The 23471-nt window shown below is 51.2% G+C and overlaps 1 protein-coding gene across 1 annotated transcript in view; it reads left to right on the forward strand.

Annotated features, from left to right (window-relative positions):
- Positions 1-14578, forward strand: part of CSMD2 (CUB and Sushi multiple domains 2) — a 238452-nt gene extending 223874 nt beyond the window's left edge. The window contains 12 exon segments of the mRNA XM_050983373.1: positions 832-1005; positions 1962-2135; positions 4032-4105; positions 5934-6045; positions 6482-6661; positions 8035-8100; positions 8828-8989; positions 10171-10283; positions 10898-10985; positions 11721-11859; positions 13029-13203; positions 14432-14578. Coding sequence (XP_050839330.1) covers positions 832-1005; positions 1962-2135; positions 4032-4105; positions 5934-6045; positions 6482-6661; positions 8035-8100; positions 8828-8989; positions 10171-10283; positions 10898-10985; positions 11721-11859; positions 13029-13188 — 1442 coding nt within the window. The 3' untranslated portion in view covers positions 13189-13203; positions 14432-14578.
- Positions 14579-23471: the final 8893 nt, after the last annotated feature.

Here is a 23471-nt window from a genome sequence, read left to right on the forward strand (position 1 = left end):
GAGTGCTGCAAAGATGTCATCTCCAGACAGCCCAGAGCGGGTGAAAACCCGACAGGTTGTGCCTTCAACTGCTCCTCTGAGCCTCTGCCAGGTTGTCCAAAATGTGTGAATCTTTGGGGAAATCTGGGATGAGCTTTCACACCACGTCAGGGCAGATTTTTACTTCAGCTGACTTCAAAGTCGGATTTGTGGAGATGGTGAGGAAAAAGTTCTTTCCCCAGAGGAGGGTGGGGCACTGAGCAGGCTCCCCAGGGAATGGGCACAGCCCCAGGGTCTCATGGAATGCTGGGACAACGCTCTCAGGGATGCACAGGGTGGGATTTGGGGGTGTCTGTGCAGGGCCAGGGTTTGGACTGGATGATCCTCGTGGATCCCTTCCCATGGGATATTTCCCGATTTGGGATTGAACTCCAGACTCTGCAGGGTTTGACCCCGCTTTGTGCCAATCCTGGGAGATGCTCTTGGAGAGCAGGAGGTGACTTTGCTCCTACCTGGAATTTGCTTGTTAGTGGAAGTAATTAAGTGGAGAGACCTGACTCTGCTTTTCCTTTTCCTTTTCCTTTTCCTTTTCTCCTTTTCCTATTCCTTTTCCTCCTTCTCCTCCTTCTCCTCTTTCTCCTCCTTCTCCTTCTCCTTCTCCTTCTCCTCCTTCTCCTCCTTCTCCTCCTTTTCCTCCTTTTCCTCCTTCTCCTCCTTTTTCCTCCTTTTTCCTCCTTTTTCCTCCTTCTCCTCCTTTTCTCCTTTTTCCTCCTTCTCCTCCTTTTCTCCTCCTTCTCTCCTCCTTCTCTCCTCCTTCTCTCCTCCTTCTCCTCCTTTTCCCCTCTCCTCCAGCCATCACCTGCAGAGCTCCCCAGGCCATTCCCAACGGGAAGGTGGTGGGATCAGATTTCAGCTGGGGTTCCAGCATCAGCTATGCCTGCCTGGAGGGTTACCAGCTGTCCCTGCCGGCCGTGCTCACCTGCGAGGGCAACGGCTCCTGGAGCGGGGAGATCCCCCAGTGCTTCCGTGAGTCGGCACCTTCCCTCTCCTCCATCCTGCTTCAATTCCAGCTCTTTGGGGCTTTTCCCAACTTTTTTTCCCAAGCTCTGTGCCGGTGGTTTGGCAGCTCAGGGTTTAGAGGGGTCTTGCTGTGCTTGGTGCCCCGTTCATAAATGGAGTTTTCCAGCAGCTGGAGTGGGAATTTTTGGTGCCATGGGGATGCTTCAGGAGTCTGGACCTAAAGTCTGGCTGCTCTCCCACCTCTCTCCATGGCTTGGTTTTTTGGGAGCCTTGGTTTGGCACCTGTGAGGAGGAGAAGGGGCACAGGTGGTCCCTTACCCCTGTGACAGAGGGGTGAGGCCATATTTGGGATGAATCCAGGCATTTTCCATGTTCCTGCCTACAAAACGTCCTCAGAACTGGGTGTTTGCCCTCAGTGACCCAATCTTCTCCAATCAGGACTCCTGGAACTGCCAAAAAATCCCTTGGCAAAGGCTCTGTGTCGCAGCAGAGGTTGGGAATGTTTGTGAAGGCTGGGTGGGTCTGATCCAGCCCAAACACCAAACAAAAAAGGGAATTAAAAAAGGGAATTAGCATCTCCTGATGCTACAGGCAGCTCCGAGTCCCTTTTCCAGCTGCACAATATCCATTTTCATATTAAATCCCACAAACCCCTCACTGTTCCTCACACCTTTCCCGGGATCTGGGATAATTAGCGAGCTTTCCATGCGACACAGAGCCAAGGAACAAAGTGACACCGTGCAATTAGGGGAGAAAAAAGAGGGGAAAAAGGCAAATTCAGGGGGAGAAGGTGGAAGTTAATTAACAACCATTGACAAAAGGAGATAATTACAAGGAATGCAGCCAGCAACACCTTCTGCCCCCCTGACTCCCGAGCTAATCCTGGAGCTGTGACAGTCCTGGGTGGGATGTGACATTCCTGAGGGGTCTGTGGCCACCTCCTTGTCCCTTTGCCCTTGCAGCCGTGTTCTGTGGGGACCCGGGGACGCCGGCACAGGGCAGGAGGGAGGACAGAGGCTTCACCTACCGCTCCTCCGTCTCCTTCTCCTGCCTGGCCCCGCTGGTGCTCGTGGGGTCAGCGCGGAGATTCTGCCAGTCCGACGGCACCTGGAGCGGGACCCAGCCCAGCTGCATCGGTAAGGGGGGCTCAGCTGCAGGTTTGGGGGCCAGCTGCAGGGTCTGGGGGCCAGCTGCAGGTTTGGGGCTCAGCTGCAGGGTCTGGGGGCTCAGCTGCAGGGTCTGGGTCCGGCTCAGGGTCGTGGGGCCAGCTGCAGGGTCTGGGGTCCGCTGCAGGGTCTGGGGCCAGCTGCAGGGTCTGGGGGCTCAGCTGCAGGGTCTGGGGGTCCGGCTGCAGGGTCTGGGGCAGTGCAGGGTCTGGGGCTCAGCTGCAGGGTCTGGGGGCTCAGCTGCAGGGTCTGGGGTCTGGCTGCAGGGTCTGGGGTCAGCTGCAGGTCTGGGGGCTCAGCTGCAGGGTCTGGGGGGCCCAGCTGCAGGTCTGGGGCCAGCTGCAGGGTCTGGGGGCTCAGCTGCAGGGTCTGGGGTCCGGCTGCAGGGTCTGGGGGCCAGCTGCAGGGTCTGGGGGCCAGCTGCAGTGTCTGGGGTCCAGCTGCAGGGTCTGGGGTCCGGCTGCAGGGTCTGGGGGCTCAGCTGCAGGTCTGGGGTCTGGTGCCAGGGTCTGGGGGCAAGCTGAGGGTCTGGGGCCGGCTGCAGGGTTCTGGGGGCTCAGCTGCAGGGTTCTGGGGTCCAGCTGCAGGGTCTGGGGGCTCAGCTGCAGGGTCTGGGGGCTCAGCTGCAGGGTCTGGGGCGGCTCAGCTTGCAGGGTCTGGGGTCCGGCTGCATTGGTATTAGGGGGGGCCAGCTGCAGGGTCTGGGGGCTAAGCTGCAGGGGTCTGGGGGCCAGCTGCAGGGTCTGGGGCTCAGCTGCAGGGTCTGGGGCTCAGCTGCAGGGTCTGGGGCTCAGCTGCAGGGTCTGGGGGCTCAGCTGCAGGGTCTGGGGCTCAGTTGCAGGGTCTGGGGGCTCAGCTGCAGGGTCTGGGGGCTCAGCTGCAGGGTCTGGGGGCTCCCCTCACTCCCAGTCCCGGCCCCGGGGTCCTTGCAGGGCAGGGAGGAGGGCAGGGTCACCGTGGTGCTTTGTTGGAAGGGTCCCCAGGACGAGGTGGGAGATGAGAATTGACTCCTGAATTCTCAGAAGGTGATTTATTACATTGTGATATGATATGATATTATATATATTTTTGTGATATGATATCATATTTTATATATATCTATTGTGATATCATATCCTATTATACTAAATATATATTGTGATATCATATATATATATTAAATATATATTGTGATATTATATTTTATTATGTTAAATATATATTGTGATATGATATAATATTATATTAAATATATATTGTGATATGATATGAGATTATATTAAATGATTTATTAGTATATATATTATATTATATTATATTATATTATATTATATTATATTATATTATATTATCATTATTTATATTATATTATATTATATTATATTATATTATATTTAAAAGAAAATTCTATACTACAGAAAGAGAAAGGAGGCATCAGTGAGTGAATAATAAAAACCCGTGACAGACTCAGAGAGTGATTGGCCGTGATTGGTCCTGAATTAAAAAGCAATTCTCATAAACAATCTCCAGGCCACATTCCAGAGGAGCAGAGCAGGGAGAGGCTGGAGCTTCCCAGGAGAAGGGATTGTTCATACAATGTCACGGTGACAGTGCTTGGGGCTCGGGATGGTCCTTGGGAGCAGAGGGCGTGGTGTGGATGGCAGGAAGGGCTGGCCTGATCCAGGGTGTGCGTTCCCAGTTTTTCTCCTGAGGGATGAAGTGCCTCTGGCTGGTTCATGCTGCAGCAGGCAGGGATTTAAGGAACAAGAAGATCCATGTGGTTTTCCTTGTCACCACGTGTTCCTTGGGAGCCAGATCCCCCTGGTGTTCCAGAGGTGCCTGGAGGACTCTGAGCCCTCCCAAAAATCCCTTCCCTGTTTTTAACAGATCCCAGCCTCACGACGTGTGCAGATCCTGGAGTGCCTCTTTTTGGGATGCAGAACAATTCCCAGGGATACCAGGTATGGCCATGGAGGAGGGGTGTGCCACAGAGCCAGCCCTGTTCGGTCCTTGGCCTGGAGTCACGTGTTATCCCATGGATTCACGTGCTATCCCATGGATTCACGTGTTCTCCCATGGATTCCTGTGTTCTCCCATGGATTCACGTGCTATCCCATGGATTCACGTGTTCTCCTATGGATTCACGTGCTATCCCATGGATTCACGTGCTATCCCATGGATTCACGTGCTATCCCATGGATTCACAAGTTCTCCCATGGATTCACGTGTTCTCCCATGGATTCACAAGTTCTCCCATGGATTCACGTGTTCTCCCATGGATTCACGTGTTCTCCCATGGATTCCTGTGCTATCCCATGGATTCACGTTCTCCCATGGATTCACATGCTATCCCATGGATTCCCGTGTTCTCCCATGGATTCACGTGCTATCCCATGGATTCACAAGTTCTCCCATGGATTCACGTGTTCTCCCATGGATTCACATGTTCTCCCATGGATTCACGTGTTCTCCCATGGATTCACGTGTTCTCCCATGGATTCATGTGTTCTCCCATGGATTCATGTGCTATCCCATGGATTCCCATGTTCTCCCATGGATTCCCATGTTCTCCCATGGATTCACATGTTATCCCGTGGATTCATGTGTCCTCCCATGGATTCATGTGCTATCCCATGGATTCACGTGTTCTCCCATGGATTCACGTGTTATCCCACGGATTCATGTCTCCCCTCATGCATTACTGTCTCCTCCCATGGATTCATGTCTCCTTCTTCCATGGATTCTTGCATCTTTCCATGGGTTATTGTGTCCTCCCATGAGTTCATGTCCCCTCTCATGGATTCTTGTGTTATCCCATGGATTCATGTGTCCTTCCATGGATTCATGTCTCATCCTGTGGACTCATGTCCCAACCCATGGATTCATGCGTCCTTCCATGGATTCATGTCTCATCCTGTGGACTCATGTCCCATCCCATGGATTCATGCGTCCTTCCATGGATTCCTGTCCCATGGATTCATGTCCCATCCCATGGATTCATGTGTCCTTCCATGGATTCCTGTCCCATGGATTCATGTCCCATGCCATGGATTCATGTGTCCTTCCATGGATTCATGTCTCATCCTGTGGATTCATGTCCCATCCCATGGATTCATGCGTCCTTCCATGGATTCCTGTCTCCTCCTGTGGATTCATGTCCCATGCCATGGATTCATGTGTCCTTCCATGGATTCATGTCTCCTCCTGTGGATTCATGTCCCATCCCATGGATTCATGTGTCCTTCCATGGATTCCTGTCCCATGGATTCATGTCCCATCCTATGGATTCATGTGTCCTTCCTTGGATTCCTGTCTCCTCCTGGGAGCAGGACACCCCAACGTGCTCCTTTAGCCCTCCGAGTGGGTTTGCACAGCATTAATTAAGCAGTGCATTGTATCTGAAATTAATTACAGTGCTAATTAATAGTTGCTGCTATTCCCATTAATTTTCAGGTGCTTTTGCTAATCCCATCTCTCATCCAGCAGGAAATCATTGGAATGGGGACAAAAATCCCACAGTGACTCCCTTGGGGGTCTCCGTTCCCACCCATTCCCTGCTGGGATAGTGGATGCCAGAGTGGATCCTTCCATTTCCCTGCTAATTAGTCACCTTAATCTTGGGGTTTGATTAATTAATTTTAGGTTTAATTAATTTAGAGACACCATTAGTGGGATTTTTGCTCAGCTGGGAGTGGAGCTGCTCTTGTGAGGGGTGAGGCGGTGACAAGGGGATGGAATGAAGGTCTGGGAATTCCTGGGAAGCTGAGTGCTTGTCTCCTGTCGGGACAGGTGGGAAGCATCCTGTTCTTCAGGTGCCAGAAGGGATATCTCCTGCAGGGCTCCACCACCAGGACCTGCCTGCCCAACCTCACCTGGAGCGGCGTCCAGCCCGACTGCGTCCGTGAGTCCGGGAATGCCACAGGGAGCTGGGGCCCTCAGCCAGGCTCTGGAGAAGGAATCCTTGCAGGAAATGCGTTGGATTTTAGGGAGCCTTGGGGATTGCAAAGGCAGTTTTTAGTCTGCACCCACACCTGGCACTCAGTTCTGGGCTCAGAGGTGCTTCAGCATCCTTTGGTTTTGTCATTTTCCCTTAAAAATGGGGGTGGCCAATCCTGATTTTCAGCTCATCAGCTGGAGCCAGGTCCAGCTTTAGCCAGGAACAGAAACCCAGCATGGGAAGCTCCTCATTAATTCCTCCAGCTGGGAAAAAATCCCTGTGAGCTGTGGTGTAGCAACTCCTCCAGGAGGGTTCCCCTGTTGCTGTCACAGTGTCACTTTTCACCCTCCCCGTGCCCACCCGGGTGGTTTCTCTCACCTGTTCTCCCTGTCCCCTCCAGCCCACCACTGCAAGCAGCCCGAGACCCCATCCCATGCCAACGTGGGTGCCCTGGACCTGCCCTCCCTGGGCTACACCTTGATCTACTCCTGCCAGAGCGGCTTCTACCTCACCGGGGGCTCCGAGCACCGCACCTGCAAAGCCGACGGCAGCTGGACAGGGAAACCCCCCATCTGCCTGGGTGAGGGGCTGGCAGCACCAGCTGGGCTCTGAGACCCTCCCCAGGCCCTCAGCTTCCAGAGATCCTGGGCCTTGAGGTCCTTCAGAGGTGGTTTTCAACCTGCAGATAAACCCGAGATTCAGGTCTGGGGTCAGGACTCCGAGGAAGGAGGGGGAGGTGTTTTCAGCCGTGATTTTGTTCCCTTAAAAGTTGTGGGATGGCCCAGCCTGATTTTCACTTGGTGGGAGGGTCTCCACTGTTGGTCTTCACAGCAGAATCCCAGAATTTGGTTGGAAAAGGCCTTTGAGGTCATCAAGTCCAACCTGTGACCCAACACTCAGGTGCCACCTCCAAAGAGCCACCTGGGGATCTTCTGGGGAGATTCTGGGTCTAGAACCACCTGCACAGGACAAAAATTGTTTATCTCCCCCACATTTTACCTGCCCCAGAGTCTTGGATGAGGAACGTGTTCTGATCCATTGAGATGGAGCCCTGTGGAGCAGGGTCACTCTGGACACTTGGGATTGGATGAGGAACATGTTCTGATCCATTGAGATGGAGCAGGGTCACTCTGGACACTTGGGAATGGAGCAGAGGAACATGTTCTGATCCATTGAGATGGAGCAGGGTCGCTCTGGACACTTGGGATTGGATGAGGAACATGTTCTGATCCATTGGGATGGAGCCCTGGAGCAGGGTCGCTCTGGACACTTGGGATTGGAGCAGAGGGAAAGGCAGGACAGGCTGGGGACAGTGGCTGAGAGGCAGAGAGGGACCTGGGGGTGCTGGGGGACAGCAGCTGGCCATGAGCTGGCCAGTGGCACCTGGCTGGATCAGGGATGGACCAGCAGGAGCAGGGAAGGGATTGTCCCCTGTCCTGGGCACTGGTGAGGGACACCCCGAGTGCTGTGTCCCATTCTGGGCTCCTCCATTTGGGACGTGGAGGGGCTGGAGAGTGTCCAGGGAAGGAGCTGGAAAACTGCTGGAGCTGAGGGGGCTCAGCCTGGAGAAAAGGAGGCTCAGGGGGGACCTTGTGGCTCTGCACAGCTCCTGACAGGAGGGGACAGCCCCAGGCTGGGCTCTGCTCCAGGGAACAGGGACAGGAGGAGAGGGAACGGCCTCAGGCTGGGCCAGGAGAGGTTTGGGGTTGGATTTTAGGGGAAAATTCTGCACAGAAAGGGGGTCAGGCCTTGGCAGGGGGTGCCCAGGGAGGTTTGGAGTTCCCAAGGAAAGCCTGGACGTGGCACTCAGAGCTCTGGGCTGGGTGACAAGCTGGGCATGGGGCACAGCTTGGACTCTGTGACCTTGGGGGGCTTTTCCAGGCTCAGGAATTGCGGGGTGGGCAGTGCAGGACTGCACAACACTGACCAGCTGTGCTTTGCCCCCTGTCCCAGCTGATGTCCGGCCCAGCGGGAGGCCCGTGGGCACCGCGCGGGAGCCGCCGCTCGCCAAGGCCTCAGGTGAGGCTCAGGGGGGCTCCTCCCCATGGACCAGCCCTGAGACCCCTCACATCCCCCTCCTGAGCCCCTTCCTCTGGGAGCTGCCCCATCCTATTCCCTGGGGAACAAGCAGGATCCTCTCAGGAGCTGCACATCAACATCTATGTCCCACCCCAGAGCGTTTCCTTCCAGGATTTTGTACATTTGACCTTTTTTATTTGAAGTTTTCCCAATAAGTTTATTTCCTCAGGGGGGCTTCTCCCCATGGACACATCCCTGAGACCCCTCACATCCCCCTCCTGAACCCCTTTCTCTGGAGGCTGCCAAGTGCCCCATCCTATTCCCTGGAGAACAAACAGGATCCTCACAGGAGCTGGACATCAACTTCTGTATCCCTCCCCAGAGCGTTTCCTTCCAGGATTTTGTACATTTGACCTTTTTTAATTTGAAGTTTTCCCAATAAGTTTATTTCCTGAAGTTTATTTGAACTTTTCCTAATAAATTATTTTGGGGCTTGGTTCATTTTTGATCTTTCCTTGTGTTTTTGGTCACACCAGCCAAACTGAAGTCACCGGTTTTGGCTTTGTCCCCCATGGTGATGGCACAGAGCAGGCAGGATTGAAGATATTTAAAATACAAAATATTTTTTAAATTATAAATTTTTAAAACAATCTCATTATTGTCAGTGAATTCAAAGACAGAAATCCTCCTGTGGTTTTTTTGACATGTCCCACGGCTGTACTTGCAGTGCCTGCGGATGTGTTTGCCAGGAATTCCCTGTGGAAAGGCTCCTACGAGTACCTGGGCAAGAAGCAGCCAGCCATGCTCTCCGTCACCAGCTTCGACCCTGCCACCAGCAAGGTCAACGCCACCCTGATCGACCACAGCGGGGTGGAGCTCCAGGTGTCAGGTGAGAGGGGCACCAGGTGGGTGGAGCTCCAGGTGTCAGGTGAGAGGGGCACCAGGTGGGTGGAGCTCCAGGTGTCAGGTGAGAGGGGCACCAGGTGGGTGGAGCTCCAGGTGTCAGGTGAGAGGGACATGAGGTGGGTGGAGCTCCAGGTGTCAGGTGAGAGGGGCACCAGGTGGGTGGAGCTCCAGGTGTCAGGTGAGAGGGGCACCAGGTGGGTGGAGCTCTGTGGGTGGAGCTCAGGTGTCAGGTGAGGGGCATGATGTGGGTGGAGCTCTGTGGGTGGAGCTCAGGTGTCAGGTGAGAGGGACGCAATGTGGGTGGAGCTCAGGCGAGGGGCACGATGTGGGTGGAGCTCCAGGTGTCAGGTGATGGACACGATGTGGGTGGAGCTCTGTGGGTGGAGCTCCAGGTGTCAGGTGAGGAACACGAGGTGGGTGGAGCTCCAAGTGTCAGGTGAGAGGGACATGATGTGGGTGGAGCTCCAGGTGTCAGGTGAGAGGGGCTCCATGTGGGTGGAACTCAGGTGTCAGGTGAGAGGGCACCATGTGGGTGGAGCTCCAGGTGTCAGGTGAGGAACACAAGGTGGGTGGAGCTCTGTGGGTGGAGCTCCAGGTGTCAAGTGAGGGACATGAGGTGGGTGGAGCTCAGGTGAGGGACATGATGTGGGTGGAGCTCAGGTGAGGGACACAATGTGGCTGGAGCTCAGGTGAGGGACACGATGTGGGTGGAGCTCTGTGGGTGGAGCTGCAGGTGTCAGGTGAGGGACACGATGTGGGTGGAGCTCCAGGTGTCAGGTGAGAGGCACAATGTGGGTGGAGCTTAGGTGAGGGACACGATGTGGGTGGAGCTCTGTGGGTGGAGCTGCAGGTGTCAGGTGAGGGACACGATGTGGGTGGAGCTCTGTGGGTGGAGCTGCAGGTGTCAGGTGATGGACACGATGTGGGTGGAGCTCCGTGGGTGGAGCTGCAGGTGTCAGGTGAGGGACACGATGTGGCCTCTAGGAGGGGTTGGCATTGGCACTCCCATGTGGAAAATATCTTGAACATCCTGGGCTGTGTTTCCCAGCACATCCCAGTGCCAGGGCTGGTGTCCACTCAGATCCTGACCTGGTTTCTCTGCCCTCCCACTCCATTATTTCAAGCCAGAGTGACCCAGAGGTGACAAAATCCCTTCTTTTCCAGGGATTTACAAGAAGGAAGACGTGCACCTGCTGCTCCAGGTGTACCAGATCATGGGGCCACTGGAGATCTTTGCCAGCAAGTTCAGGAATGACAAATGGGCTCTGGATGGACACGTGAGTGCACAAGATCCACCCTCCCTTGGCTGTCCCAGCCTGGATTTCCCTTCCCTGGAGCTGAGGGATAATTCCCAGAGCTGGGAGGGGACATGTGGCACTTCCCCAGCAGGTGACAACTCGTCCTGCAGCTCGGGGTTGGTTTTATTGCCCTGGGGTTTGGAATCCATCATCTCCCAGATAATGCTGGAGGAGAAACCAACGGGATTCGTTCCCTGTGGATGTTTTATATCCACTCAACATCTTGCTGGAAAAGCTGATTTTCCTTGCTGGAGCCAACTCCTCACCCTTTGCCTGTGTCTGGGAGTCTCCCAAGCCCTTTAGGGATCTGATGGAGCTTGGAAAAATGTGGATCCAACTGACCCAAGGCCACTTTTTCCCCTCTCCCTCTGGAATCAGCAATGTCCTCTCCAATTTATCACAAACAAGATTTTTTAGCTTCCCTTCCTTCAAGACAGGAAAATTTTCAGCTGTTGGGCAGTGAAACTCCTTAAAAAATGCCAGGATTTTCTGGGCAGTTGCATCAAATTGATGCACTTGGAAGGGGCTGGGATGAGCTGGGTGTTAAATCCAGGGAAAAGTTGGATAAATCCACTGATTTCTGCTCTCCACAGGTCTCGTCGGAGTCCTCGAGTGGCACCTTCGTGTACCAGGGCTTTGTGCGTGGCAAAGGCTTCGGGCAGTTTGGCCTCCAGAGACTTGGTAAAATTCCTTGGATTTGCACTTTTCCCCTCCATTCCAGGAGCTCCACTTGGGCCTGGCTGGGGATTCCTAGGCAGGGAATGTTTCTCCAATCCCTGGCTTGAATTTTCTGTGCTCTCCGAGTTCTGCTGGGCTTGGTGTGAGGTTTGTGGGAGACAAACAGCACAAGGATAAAATTCATAACTTGGGGACAAAATGAGGGATAACCAGGCTGCTGTCCAAAGACAGGGAGAATTTGGAAGCACAAACAACACCTGGATGTTTTTCTTCCAAATTCCCAAATCCCTGCCAAGCCCAAATCCCATTCCCACCACAGCAAGTGTCTCCATCAGGAACCACAGAGGCTCTTGGGAGCTTAAAGCACCCAAAGTTTAAGCTCCTAAATGCCTCTTAAAGCATGGGTTGAGCTCTTTAATCCCTCAGGATTGCTGGAATTTCACCACCTTTATGGATGCTGGTTATTGCAGCATTTCAGAGCCTCCTTAAAGCCCACCTTCATGCATCCAAGTTGGACCTTTTTGGCCAAATAAATCAATTTATTCCTCTCTTTAATTGCAGCTGTAAATAAATGATGAAACCTAAGTTAGGCTGGATCTCCAGCCTTGCCACGTCCATTTTTAAATCCCATTTTCCAGCACCACTTCACTCCTTTTGCTTCTGGTGCCCTCTGTGCTTTGAGCCAAGCCCTTTGGGGTTGGGAAGGTGGGAAATGAGTTCCTTTCTGCTGTGTTCCAGACATCAGCATGATGGAAAATGATCCTGAATCCATAGGCCACCACTTTGCATCCAACAGCAGCTCCGTGGCAGCCGCCATCCTTGTGCCTTTCATCGCCCTGATTATTGCAGGGTTTGTGCTTTATCTCTACAAACACAGGTGGGTTTGGGGCAGGAATCCCAAAAGGTGGAAGAAATTCTGGGAGTTGAGAGAAATCTCAGTGAGCTGGGCTTAAAATCTTCCCCTTTAGGGCTGGTTTAATTTAGGAGGTGGGGCAAAAACAGAGGGATTGGAGGTTATTGCAGGGTTTGTGCTTTATCTCTCGAAACACAGGTTTGGGGCAAGAATTCCAAAAGCTAAAAGAAATTCAGGGATTTGAGAGAAATATCAGTGAGCTGGGCTTAAAATCCTCCCCTTTAGGGCTGGTTTAATTCAGGGGTGGGGCAAAAATAGAGGGTTTGGGAAATCAGGGAAATAATTCCAAAAGGTGAAAGAAATTCTGGGAGTTGAGAGAAGAATCAGTGAGCTGGGCTTAAAATCCTCCCCTTTAGGGCTGGTTTAATTTAGGTGGTGGGAGAATAAAGGACGAGGGTTTGGGAGAGGAGAGCAAAGAGGGTTTTTCTGGCCATTAATTAATCCATAAATGTGGATTTGTGGCCACATTTAGGAGGATAAAAAGCAAATTCCTCCCCTCCCCATGGCTTTGATTGTGGTGTAAATTCAGTTTTGCCCTGATCAGTGCTGCAAACCCGTGGCTGGATTTTCCTGCCCCATCCCCACGGCTTTCCCCCATCAGTGCCCTCCCTCAGGGCTGGCACCATGTTGTCTTGATTTTTTTGGATTTTCTGAGCCTTCTGATGTTTACATTCTTGTAATGAGCTTTCTCACACTATTTCTGTAAATAACTGATTGTTTCTTTCTGTAAATTTCTGATTGTTTGCATTCTTTTCTGGAGGAGGAGAAATCTGATGGGCTGGTGGTTTGTCCAGTGTCATCAGAGAGGTGGCACTGTCACCCTCCAATCCATTCTCACTTTTAGAACCCATAAATGTTAGAGAAAACAAACTTCCCCTTTTTTTCTCCTTGAAAGCAGCGTTACATGTTCTGTGTCCTGCAGTGACATCACCTGTGGGGTTTTTGTCCCTGCTCCCGCAGGAGGAGTGTCATCAGAGAGGTGGCACTGTCACCCTCCAATCCACTGTCACTTGTAGAAACCTGTAAATGTTAGAGAAAACAAACTTCCCTTTTTTCACCTCGAAAGCAGCACCGCCTGCTCCGTGTCCTGCAGTGACATCACCTGTGTGGGGTTTTTGTCCCTGCTCCTGCAGGAGGAGACCCAAAGTCCCGTTCAACGGCTACGCCGGCCACGAGAACACCAACGTGAGGGGCACCTTCGAGAACCCCATGTACGACAGGAACCTGCAGCCCTCGGACATCATGGCCGGCGAGGCCGAGTTCACCGTGAGCACCGTGTGCACGGCCGTATAGCGCCGGCCCCGCGCGGTGAGTGGGACGGGGACAGGGCCACCATGCCCTCGGGGCCTGGGGGGAGCTGGGGGGAGTTGGAAGGGTTTGGGGTCATGGGGTGAGTGGGGAGCTGGAAGGGTTTGGGGTCATGGGGTGAGTGGGGAGCTGGAACAGTTTGGGGTCATGGGGTGAGTGGGGAGCTGGAAGGGTTTGGGGTCATGGGGTGAGTGGGAGCTGAGTTGGGGAGGGTGTGGAGTAAGGGTTTGGGGTCATGGGGTGAGTGGGGAGCTGGAAGGGTCTGGGGTCATGGGGTGAGTGGGGAGTTGGAAGGGTTTGGGGTCATGGGGTGTGTGGGGAGTTGGAAGGGTTTGGGGTCATGGGGTGAGTGGGGAGTTGGAAGGGTTTGGGGTCATGGGGTGAGTGGGGAGCTGGAAGGGTTTGGGGTCATGGGGTGTGTGGGGAGCTGGAAGGGTTTGGGGTCATGGGGTGAGTGGGGAGCTGGAAGGGTTTGGGGTCATGGGGAGTGTGGGGAGCTGGAAGGGTTTGGGGACATGGGGAGTGTGGGGAGCTGGAAGGGTTTGGGGACATGGGGTGAGTGGGGAGTTGAAAGGGTTTGGGTCATGGGTGTGTGGGAGCTGGAAGGGTTTGGGGTCATGGGATGTGTGGGGAGCTGGAAGGGTTTGGGGTCATGGGGTGAGTGGGGAGTTGGAAGGGTTCTCATGGGGTCATGGGGTGAGTGGGGAGTTGTAAGGGTTTGGGGGTCATGGAGTGTGGAGAGTTGGAAGGGTTTGGGATCATGGGGTGTGGGGAGCTGGAAGGGTTTGGGGTCATGGGGTAAGTGGGGAGTTGGAAGGGTTTGGGATTGTGGAACATGGGGAGTTGGAAGGGTTTGGGGTCATGGGGTGTGGGGAGTTGGATCATGGAGTACAGGGAGTTGGAAGGGTTCTCATGGGATCATGAAGTGCAGGGAGTTGGAAGGGTTTGGGATCATGGAATGCGTGGAGTTAGAAGGGTTTTCATGGGATGGATCATGGATTGTGGGGAGTTGGAAGGGTTTGGGATCATGGAATGTGTGGGGGGTAGGAAGGGTTCTCATGGGATCATGGAACGTGTGGAGTTGGAAGGGTTTCCATAGGATTGTGGAGTGTGGGGAACTGGATCATGGAATGCAGGGAATATTCCATCTGGAATACTCCAGTTTTCGGATACCAAAGCCACTTCCCCGGAACTCCCCTGTGTCCTGACCAGCCCCTTGCTTTCCCAGATTCCTGTGGCCGGTGTCCAATGTGGATCCCACCTCACCATCCATCCATCCCCTCCCCACCTCCCTGCTCCCGCCGAGGCCGTGGGGAAGCTGCTGCTCCTCCCTGGAATTCCCCAGGGACTGCTGGATCCACCTCCTCCATCCTGCTGGATCTCCAAGCCAAAGGTTCTGCTCCGGCCCCGCTCCCAGACCTCGGGAAGGCCTGCTGGTGGGAAGGCTTTCCCCAGCTGCTCCTGCAAGGAGCTTCCCAAACTTTGGGAAGAGCTCGGGCGACAAAGAGGTTGAGCACAAGGTGCTGGATTCTGTGGAAAACACCTGGATGGGACAGGATGAGGATTTGTGTGTCTGGGTTTGGGTTTCTGGGTTATTTTTTGGTTGCATTTTCTACCCCAGGGCTTGAGCAGAGAGGAAAGGTTTTCAAATGGGAGCTTTCCAAACCTTGGGAAGCTTTTCCCCTCTTCCCGTTTGGTTTTCCTTTGGGCATTCCTGGCTGGATTTACACCTGGATGGGACATCAGTCCCAGGGCTGGAACAAGGCTGGGAGGACCCCTTGGAATCCTTGGATCCCACCCTGCCTCCAGCTGGGCTCTCCTGGCCCATCCCTGATCTTTTCCAAGTTCAGTTATCCCTCAAAACCCCAGAGCCCAACTCGAACCCCTGCCCTTCCGCATCCCCATCCCAATTCCAGGGCCCAAAATTCCAACAGTCCCTGGAAGCAGAGCTTGGATCGTTCCAGGTTCTTCTCCAAATTCCAGGGAATCCTCCCCTGGCTGCTCCAGGTGATGCTTCCCACACCTGGCTCCCACTCATTCCATGGAAAATCCAGGAGAAACCCATGCCCAGGAGTGCAAAATAAATCCAAAATATTTAAAACCATCCGGGCAGGGAGAAGAGGGAGCTCGACTTTGATGGAATTTGCTGCTTTGGATCCATGAATTCCCTTTTCCTGCTGTTGCCCAGGGAGCCAAGGAAGTGAGAAAAGGGGTTTATCCCATTTTTTTGCAAGCTGGCTGAGATCTGCTCCATGCCATTCTCCATCCTTGTGCCCAGAGGACTTGCATATGGTAAAACAAAAAAGATATGGGAAAAAATGAAAATAAAAGGGAAAAAAATGAAGAAAAAAGGGGAAAAAAAAAGGAAAAAAAGGGAAAAAATGAGAAAAATTATAAAAAACACAAAAAAAAGCTCAAATCCCTCTTTTGTACAGAGATATATTTTTATTAATTAAAAGTTTGTACAGCTAAAAAATAAATAAAAAAAAAACCAAAATGTAATTTTTTTTTTCATTATCGTAGGGAAAAACAACAACAACAAAAAAGTAGTGGGGAAAAAAAAAAAATCAGCTTTTTTTTGTAAATGTAATAAAGTGTATAAATGGTTTCCATAAAAATGTACATATGGAATCTCTCCATGCCCCTGGCTTGTCTGCAGAATTCCCAGTTAATTTATCTGTCTCTGTATATGAGGCTTTTCCGTGTGTTCCCGGCGTTCCCTGCGGAATTTCAAAGCTATTTTCGATTTTGGACTTCCAAATAATAAAAAATCTCGATTTTTGCATTGCTTTTTCTTACAGCCCCCTGGTGCTTTTTTTTTTAATTTTTATTTATTTTGGGTTTGGGGTCTTTTTGGTGGGTTTTTTTTTTGTTGTTGTTGGTGGGTTTTTTGGTATTTTGGGGTTTTTTTGAGGTGTGTGTGAATTCCAAAAGGTTTATCCCGGGATTTTCAGCAGGGATGGAGATTCCCGACTTTTCCAGCTCATCCCGATTTCAGGAAGAGGGAAAATCCGGGCAAATTGGGTGGATTTGGATGAATGGATTTGGCTTTTCCAGCGGGATTTTATCCCATGGGAAGGGAGAACGGGACCCTTCCCCCTTCCCAACCCCCGCATTCCTGCTCCAGGAGCTCCAATTTGCCTTAATGAGGTTTTAATTAACGCCTCCTCTCTGCCGTGCCCATGATTGGCAGGAATTAACTCTGGATGGAGGAAATTGGGGATGGAAAAGGCCCTGGAGGGATCTTTGATGTCCCAGCTGCTCCCGGCTGGATTTGAGGCTCCCTTGCCTTTTGTTTGGCTTTTCCCCCTCCCGGACTCTTCATCCTTGGATTTCTCCTTGGATCTGTCCCCTCCTTGGCTCCCTTTATCCAAAATAAGGGCAGGGGAGGGAGCTGAGGTTTTTTGGGATGGGATGAGCCTGGGGCAGGGCGTTCCTTGGGAAGGGATCCTGCTGGATTTCCATGGATTCGGGAGGAGGGAAGGGGATCAAAAACACCTTTGGAGCTTCCCAGAGGAGCTGGGGCTGTGTCCAAGCTTGGAGCAGCCTGGGATGGTGGGAGGCGTCCCTGGCCATGGAATTTTGGGTGGAATGGGATCATCCTTAAGGTTCCTTCCAACCCAAACCATTCCAGGATTCCTCCAGCTTCCCATTCCCAAAGTTTCCCTCTATTTAGGGTTTCATCCCTGACCCAGGCTCAGCTTTTGGGTGCTCCTCAGGAGAGAATTCCTCATTTCCCAAGCATTTTTGCCACCAAGTTCCAGCCCTGGAATCTCCTCCACCACCGGGATTTGGTGATTTTCAAAGCTCTCCCAACCCCTCTGCCAGCATTCCCTGGAAGGAAAGATCCCAAAATCCCCCTGGATCTTCCAGTGGCTGCTGATTGAGGGAGAGACCAGCACAGAAACTGGGAGAGCTGGAGCATCCACTGGGAATCTTTTGGGGGGAAAAAACAGGAAAGGACCATCAGGGAAACTGAGGATTTCTTCAGGAATATCCCATGGGATTCCTCAGAGGGATCCCTGCCCTGATGCCAGGAGTTGGCTCATCTCAAAAAAATAAATTAAAAAAAAATCCAGGAGATATTTTTAATTAGGATTTTCTTCTTTGAAAATGAATCCCCCCGAGTTCCAATCCCTTCCATCTGCCAGCCTGGAATATTCCAAGCTCCAGTAAAAAAAAAGTGGGAAACTCCCTGTGAGGAGAGTGGAAGTACAGGATGGATGGAAAAGATGGAATCAGTGCCTTCTCCCACCTGGGATTTATAAACTAAATTATAAATTAAATATCTTTTAAATTAAATGTCACTTTAAAAAATCACCTTAATTCAGCCCGAGGATGGAGGGATAAGGGTGTCAGAAATAATAATAATAATAATAATAATAATAATAACAATAATAATAATAATAATAATAATAATAATAATAATAATAATAATAATAATAATAATAATAATTCCACATCCAGGAATTATTGCTCCAATCGCCCTTTCCAGCTGATTGTGGAATAAATGGTTGGGCAGCCTTGGGAATCCTCGGCCTCTCTCCCATTAAAGGGTGATTAAATTCAGCTTCCAGTCTGGAGGGGCGTGGCTGGATCTTCCCAAGGGAATTCAGGGCACGGGAGGTTAAGAGGGGGACAGCACCGAGGGGAGTTCTGTGCTCCTTTTCCCTTTTTTTCCCCCTTTTTCTCCCCCTTTTTCCCCCCTTTTTTCCCCCTTTTTTCCCCCTTTTTTTCCATTTCCTTTGCAATTCCCGGGTTTTTCAGCAGGGAGAACACGGCTCATCAGCAGAACCGAGCCGCTGGGATTGTAACTATTGATTTTTCCTGGTTTTGCCACTTCTCAGTGCCTGGAAAACATCACTGGAGCAAATGCTGGCCACTTTGGGACAGCTTTGGGAATGCAGGCGCTGTCCCGGAGCGTTCCTTCGGAAATCTGCCAGGAAATCTGGCAAAAAATGAGAAGAAATTGTTTAAAATCCGTGTTCAGACACAAAAAAAGAGCTCAGGCTGAGGCTGATGGAGCTGCTTGAACGTGGAGTAGCTTTGTCCTGGAATTCCTGGATGTGGGATCAGATGGGATGGGCTGTCACAATCAGCACAATTCCCAATTCTTCTTAGGAATTCACACCCTGGGCGGCCAAAACCCTCAGCACTGGACAGAAATCCATGGATTAACTGCACCATTCCCACCTGCCAGGAGCTGGAGCACCTGGATGTGGCCCTTTGATCCCAGCTCTGAACTTCCCCATCCCGCTGGAATCAGCTCCTGCTGCTGGTGTTGTCACCCCAGAAGGTTCCGGCTCCAAAAATCCACTCCCTGCTGGATTTGGGATTTTTTTCCCCTCCATTTCCTTGGTGGTGCTGCCATTCCTGCTGCTGGGAATGAAGAGGTTTCAAGCAGGGATTGCAGGAAGGGAACAGGGAGCAGCTGCATCCCAAACCAGCAGCTCATTCCTCATGGGAATGTCGGGATCCCGTGATGGATGCACGATTCCCAAGCACAACTTGTGGCTGGAAGTGCCAGGATGGAAAAACCTGGCATCCATGGCAGGATGGTCCTTATGGTCCCTTCCATCCCAATCCCCTCTGGAATTCTCTGCTGCTCCCAAGGAATGGTTTGAGGGCAGGATGGTGCTGCCAGGCCGGGCTGGGCTGAGCTCCTTTGGAAAAACCCTTGGAAAACAGATGGGAACAAAATGGTGTTGGCAGCAGAGAGAGGTTTAAGGATATCACATCCCAAAATTTGGCAGCCCGGGGAGGTGACCGGAGCAGGGACAGCTGCCAGGATTTGAGGGCAAGGCAGGGAAAATCACAACAGGAACCCTGGGAATTGGGGTTTGGGGAATTCTTCAGAAGAGCTGGGGCTGAACCCCACCCTCTGCCAAGGCCTGGGGGTTCATTAATGCCACAGCAAACCTTCGTTAAGAGACCTAATTAATATTATTTCATTTACAGACGGGAGGCAGCTGTTCCCTGCTTCCCATAGAGGGAGGGTTGTGCCAGGAATTGTCCTGCAGGGATACCTGGGATGGGATTTGGGGTCAGGTTTGGGTCCAGAGGGAGGGAACCCAACATTCCAGCCACGTCCCCAAGGGTTTTCCCAGCCCTCATCCCATCAGCAGCATCCCTGTCCGTGGGCTCCACGGCAGGGGAGGGTTGGATTTGATGATCCTGGAGGTCTTTTCCAACCATCACAATTCCATGATTCCCATGCTTTCCATCCCTGCTTTCTGCCTGGGTGCCACCCTCGTGGGTGACACCGCTGTCCCCTCTGTCCCCTCCCTGTCACTGCCAGGACAATCCTGCCCTTCCCCATCTTTAATTTGGGCTCTCAGGATTTCCCGGCCTCATTCCCACAGCCAATTCCATGGAAATGGGTGGAAGTGAATTCCCTGTGATTCCCCATTCCCTCTTCTCGCCTTGCAGGAATCTTGGAGCTATTTTGGGCAGAGCATCCAAAATTTGCCCTTTTTTTTTCCTGGAGAAGCTTCCTGAACTTTGGGCATCCTCCTTATGGAGCTGGGAACACCATTCCCGGTGTTTTGATGGAGTTTGGGAATAATTTATCCCAAATCCTCCAACAATCCAGCAGAACAAAGCACTTTAAAAACAAATCCCTTTCTTTAGGAGGCAAAAAAAATGAACCCATCAAACAATAATCCAAGAATAAAAATCAGGAATTTTATGGCACCTCCAATAACGAACTCCATCCTCAGAAGCTCATTTAGGTATTTAAGCCCTTGTTTAATATTCTAATTAGCAGTTAATCAGCTATCGAGAGAGAACAAACGGTGATTAGCTCATCTTCACCTCCTCCAGGTGATTTGGGCTCATCAGCTCCGGGAAACTTTCCTGATATTCCTGAATTATTCATGGCCACAGGAACGTCCCCGGGGTGGGATTTCAGGTGCATAACCGAGGGGGACACGGTGCCTTTTGGGGGAAAGGATGCTTTGGATGGGATTTTGGGAAAAAATTCCTCCCTGGGAGGGTGGGAAGGGGCTGGGATGGATTTCCATGGGGAGCTCTGGTTGCCCCATCCCTGGAAGTGTCCAAGGCCAGGTTGGAACAACTTGGGACAATGGAAGGCGTCCCTACCCATTTAATTTCATTATTCCAGGCTATCATTTATCCCAGTTCTTCCTTTCCTCTTTTCCCACAGCTTCCCAAGGAGCTGGGAAAGTTCCTGTGGGAGGTCTCAGGTCTGGAGGAGGAACTGGTGCAATCCCAAATGGATTCCTGATTCCCTTTCCCTTCTCCCCCTTTGCCTTTCCCACCCCACCGAAGGCAGGCAGGACGCTGAACTCCTCCCCCTGAATTCCTGGGGAGCAAATTCTTCAAGCCCTTGGAATAATTTGGAAAGATTCCACCTGGTTTTGCTTGGAAAAGAAGCCCTGCCTGGCCAGGCTTTGGATCTTGGATGTCTGGGAGCAGGGATCAGCTGAGGTGACAAGGACTGGGCTGGCTCCCAGGAGAATCCACGAGGCACGAGCAGGTGGGAAAGAGAGAGGCAGGAGCTCCAGACAGCTGCTTCCCGGAATTTTAATTAATTCCCGAGCTTTTTAGTCTTCCCAGACGCCGGCTTTGACAGGCTCTGGATTCCTGGTGCCTGCCAGGATGGATCAGGAAGGTCAGAGCTGCTCCTTGCCAAGGCAGAGCTCCCTCACCGCTGCCCCCAGCGATTTTGGGGAAGTTGTGCTGGCTCTGGAAGCAGCTGGAGCAGCATCCCTGGATGTGCTGGAGCTCATCCATCCCATCCCATCCCATCCCATCCCATCCCATCCCATCCCATCCCATCCCTGGACCAAAATTCATCTTCCAGCCTTCATTCCCTTCTCCCAGCCCCTTCCAGCCCTTCCATGTCCATCCCAAAAGTGGGAAGGGGTCAAAGGAAGGGAATTTCCCCTTTTCCCCCCTCAGCCCGGTCCCGGGGGATGCTCCAGCCCCTTCCAGAAGGAAACCCGCGTTTATCGGGAATATCCCAGGCTGGAAGAGCCAATTCCACGGGCTGGCAGCTCCCTCTCGTGGGGAGAAAAGCCAGGAGGAGCTGGGATGTGCCCAGATTTGCGGCACAGCTGGAGCGGGATTCCCGGAGGGGTCGGAAAATGGGAATTCAACGGGAATTCAACGGGAATTCAAGGGGAATTCCAGGGGAAAGGATGGGGATGAATCTCCCTGGAAAGGGAGGCTCAGCCAGGCTCTTCCTTCCCCTCTCCCCACAGGGATTTTTGGGATCTGGGACAGATCCAGTTTTCCAGCTGTTCCATCTCCACATTTGAGTTTCAAAATCTCGGGAATATCATCCAAGCTTCTTCCTTATGGGGTGAAGGACTTCATCCCTCTTCCAGCTGTAGGAATGTGGTTTTTGTTGATGAAGTGACTAAATTATCTTTTCTCTCTTTACAAAGGAAAAAAGCCAAGAAGTTTTTCTCTTTAATTTGGTAAAAAGACATTTTATAGAACTTTTGAGGCTTTCCTTTAAACTTAGGGCTGTCTGATTAGACAGAGACTAAAAAATCTTACCTAAATAATTCACTAGAAAAAGAGAACAAAGGAAATAATTGCTTTTATAGTGTTTTAGTAAGACTAAAAACCTCTTACCCCTAGGCCAGTTTTTCTCTGAAAAAAACTTTTGTTATTTGACATTTTATTAAAACTTTTCTGTTTCCAACACTACCTCAGAAGCCACCCTACTAATTTTATGCCATTTGGAGTAACAAAACTATCTCAAGTGCAATAAGTTCTCTGAGAACTCATAAGACCTAGCCCAAAGAAAAACTTATCATCCCAATCCTCAATTTCTACCCTTAAAATTCTGCACCCCACCATGGCCTTGCTTTGATCCAAAGAAATCCAGGCATCATTCCAGTTATTAAGAATCCAGCTTGGTTTTATTGTCCAGTTTTTCCGAAAGTTGGTGTTTTCCTCATCACAATTATAAAATATCCCTATTTTTATGCCTACTTTACAAAGATTTACAGCTCTGGGAGTGACCAAGTTGGAGCTGGGAATTCTCTTAAATAATCAAACGATGATTTTGGTTTTGGGGGAGGACTTGAAAAATTCCAATTTAAAAAAGAAAAGGGAATTTCCACCAGCTCCTTCAAACATCCCAGGGAATTATAAAATTTATTCCAATTTATTTTTTTGGGGGAAATGGGTGCAGGGAGCAGAGTTGAACCCCGATGGATGGAAACAGGATTAGAGGCCCTGATTCTGGTTTACATAAAGACCCTTTACAGATTCTGGCAGCACAGAGGAACCTTAAAGTGTATCTAAATAAAATTTATGCCCTCTCTTAGGAGTTTTTTATGCTGCCAGAACTGTGTCAAAGAAAATCAGGTCCCAAATTTGGGGTTATTCCCAAAATTATCATTTTAGGGCTGTGTTTTCCCTGTGTCCACCCTCACTGCAGAACTGGGAAACCATGGCAGCTTCTCCCCGTGAAACAAAATTTATGCCCATTCTAAGATTTTTTTTATGTTGCCAGAACTGTGTAAAAGAAAATCAGGTCCCAAATTTGGGGTTATGCCCAAAATTATCATTTTAGGGCTGTGTTTTCCCTGTGTCCACCCTCACCCCAGAACCGGGAAAGTGCGTCAGATTCTCCTCGTGGGATTGCAGTGTTGTGGTCACTTTGGGAAGGGATTTTCCTTAGGGAATTGCTCAGAATTTCAGGGACAGCACAGAGAAACCCTAAAATGTATTTAAACAAAATTTATGCTGCCAGAACTGTATAAAAAAAAAAAAATCAGGTCCCAAAATTATCATTTTAGGGCTGTGCTTTCCCTGCGCCCGCCCTCACCGCAGAACCGGGAAAGCGTGGAAGCTTCTCCCCATTAAATAAAATTTATGCCCATTTAAGATTTTTTTTAATGTTGCCAGAACTGTGTCAAAGAAAATCAGGTCCCAAATTTGGGGTTATTCCCAAAATTAACATTTTAGGGCTGTGTTTTCCCTGCATCCACCCTCACCCCAGAACCGGGAAAGCGCGGAAGCTTCTGGCAGTGCTGTGGTCACTTTGGGATTTTCATGAGGGAATTGCTCAGAACAGGGGGCAGCACAGAGAAACCCTAAAATGTATTTAAATAAAATTTATGCTGACAGAACTGTGTAAAAGAAAATCAGGTCCCAAAATTATCATTTTAGGGCTGTGCTTGCCCTGCGCCCGCCCTCACCGCAGAACCGGGAAAGCCTGGAATCTTCTCGCCGCGCCATCGCAGTGTTGTGGTGACTTCGGGAAGGGATTTTCCCTGGGGAATGGC

Source organism: Serinus canaria, chromosome 23 (genome assembly GCF_022539315.1).
Source record: "Serinus canaria isolate serCan28SL12 chromosome 23, serCan2020, whole genome shotgun sequence".
NCBI lineage: Eukaryota > Metazoa > Chordata > Aves > Passeriformes > Fringillidae > Serinus > Serinus canaria.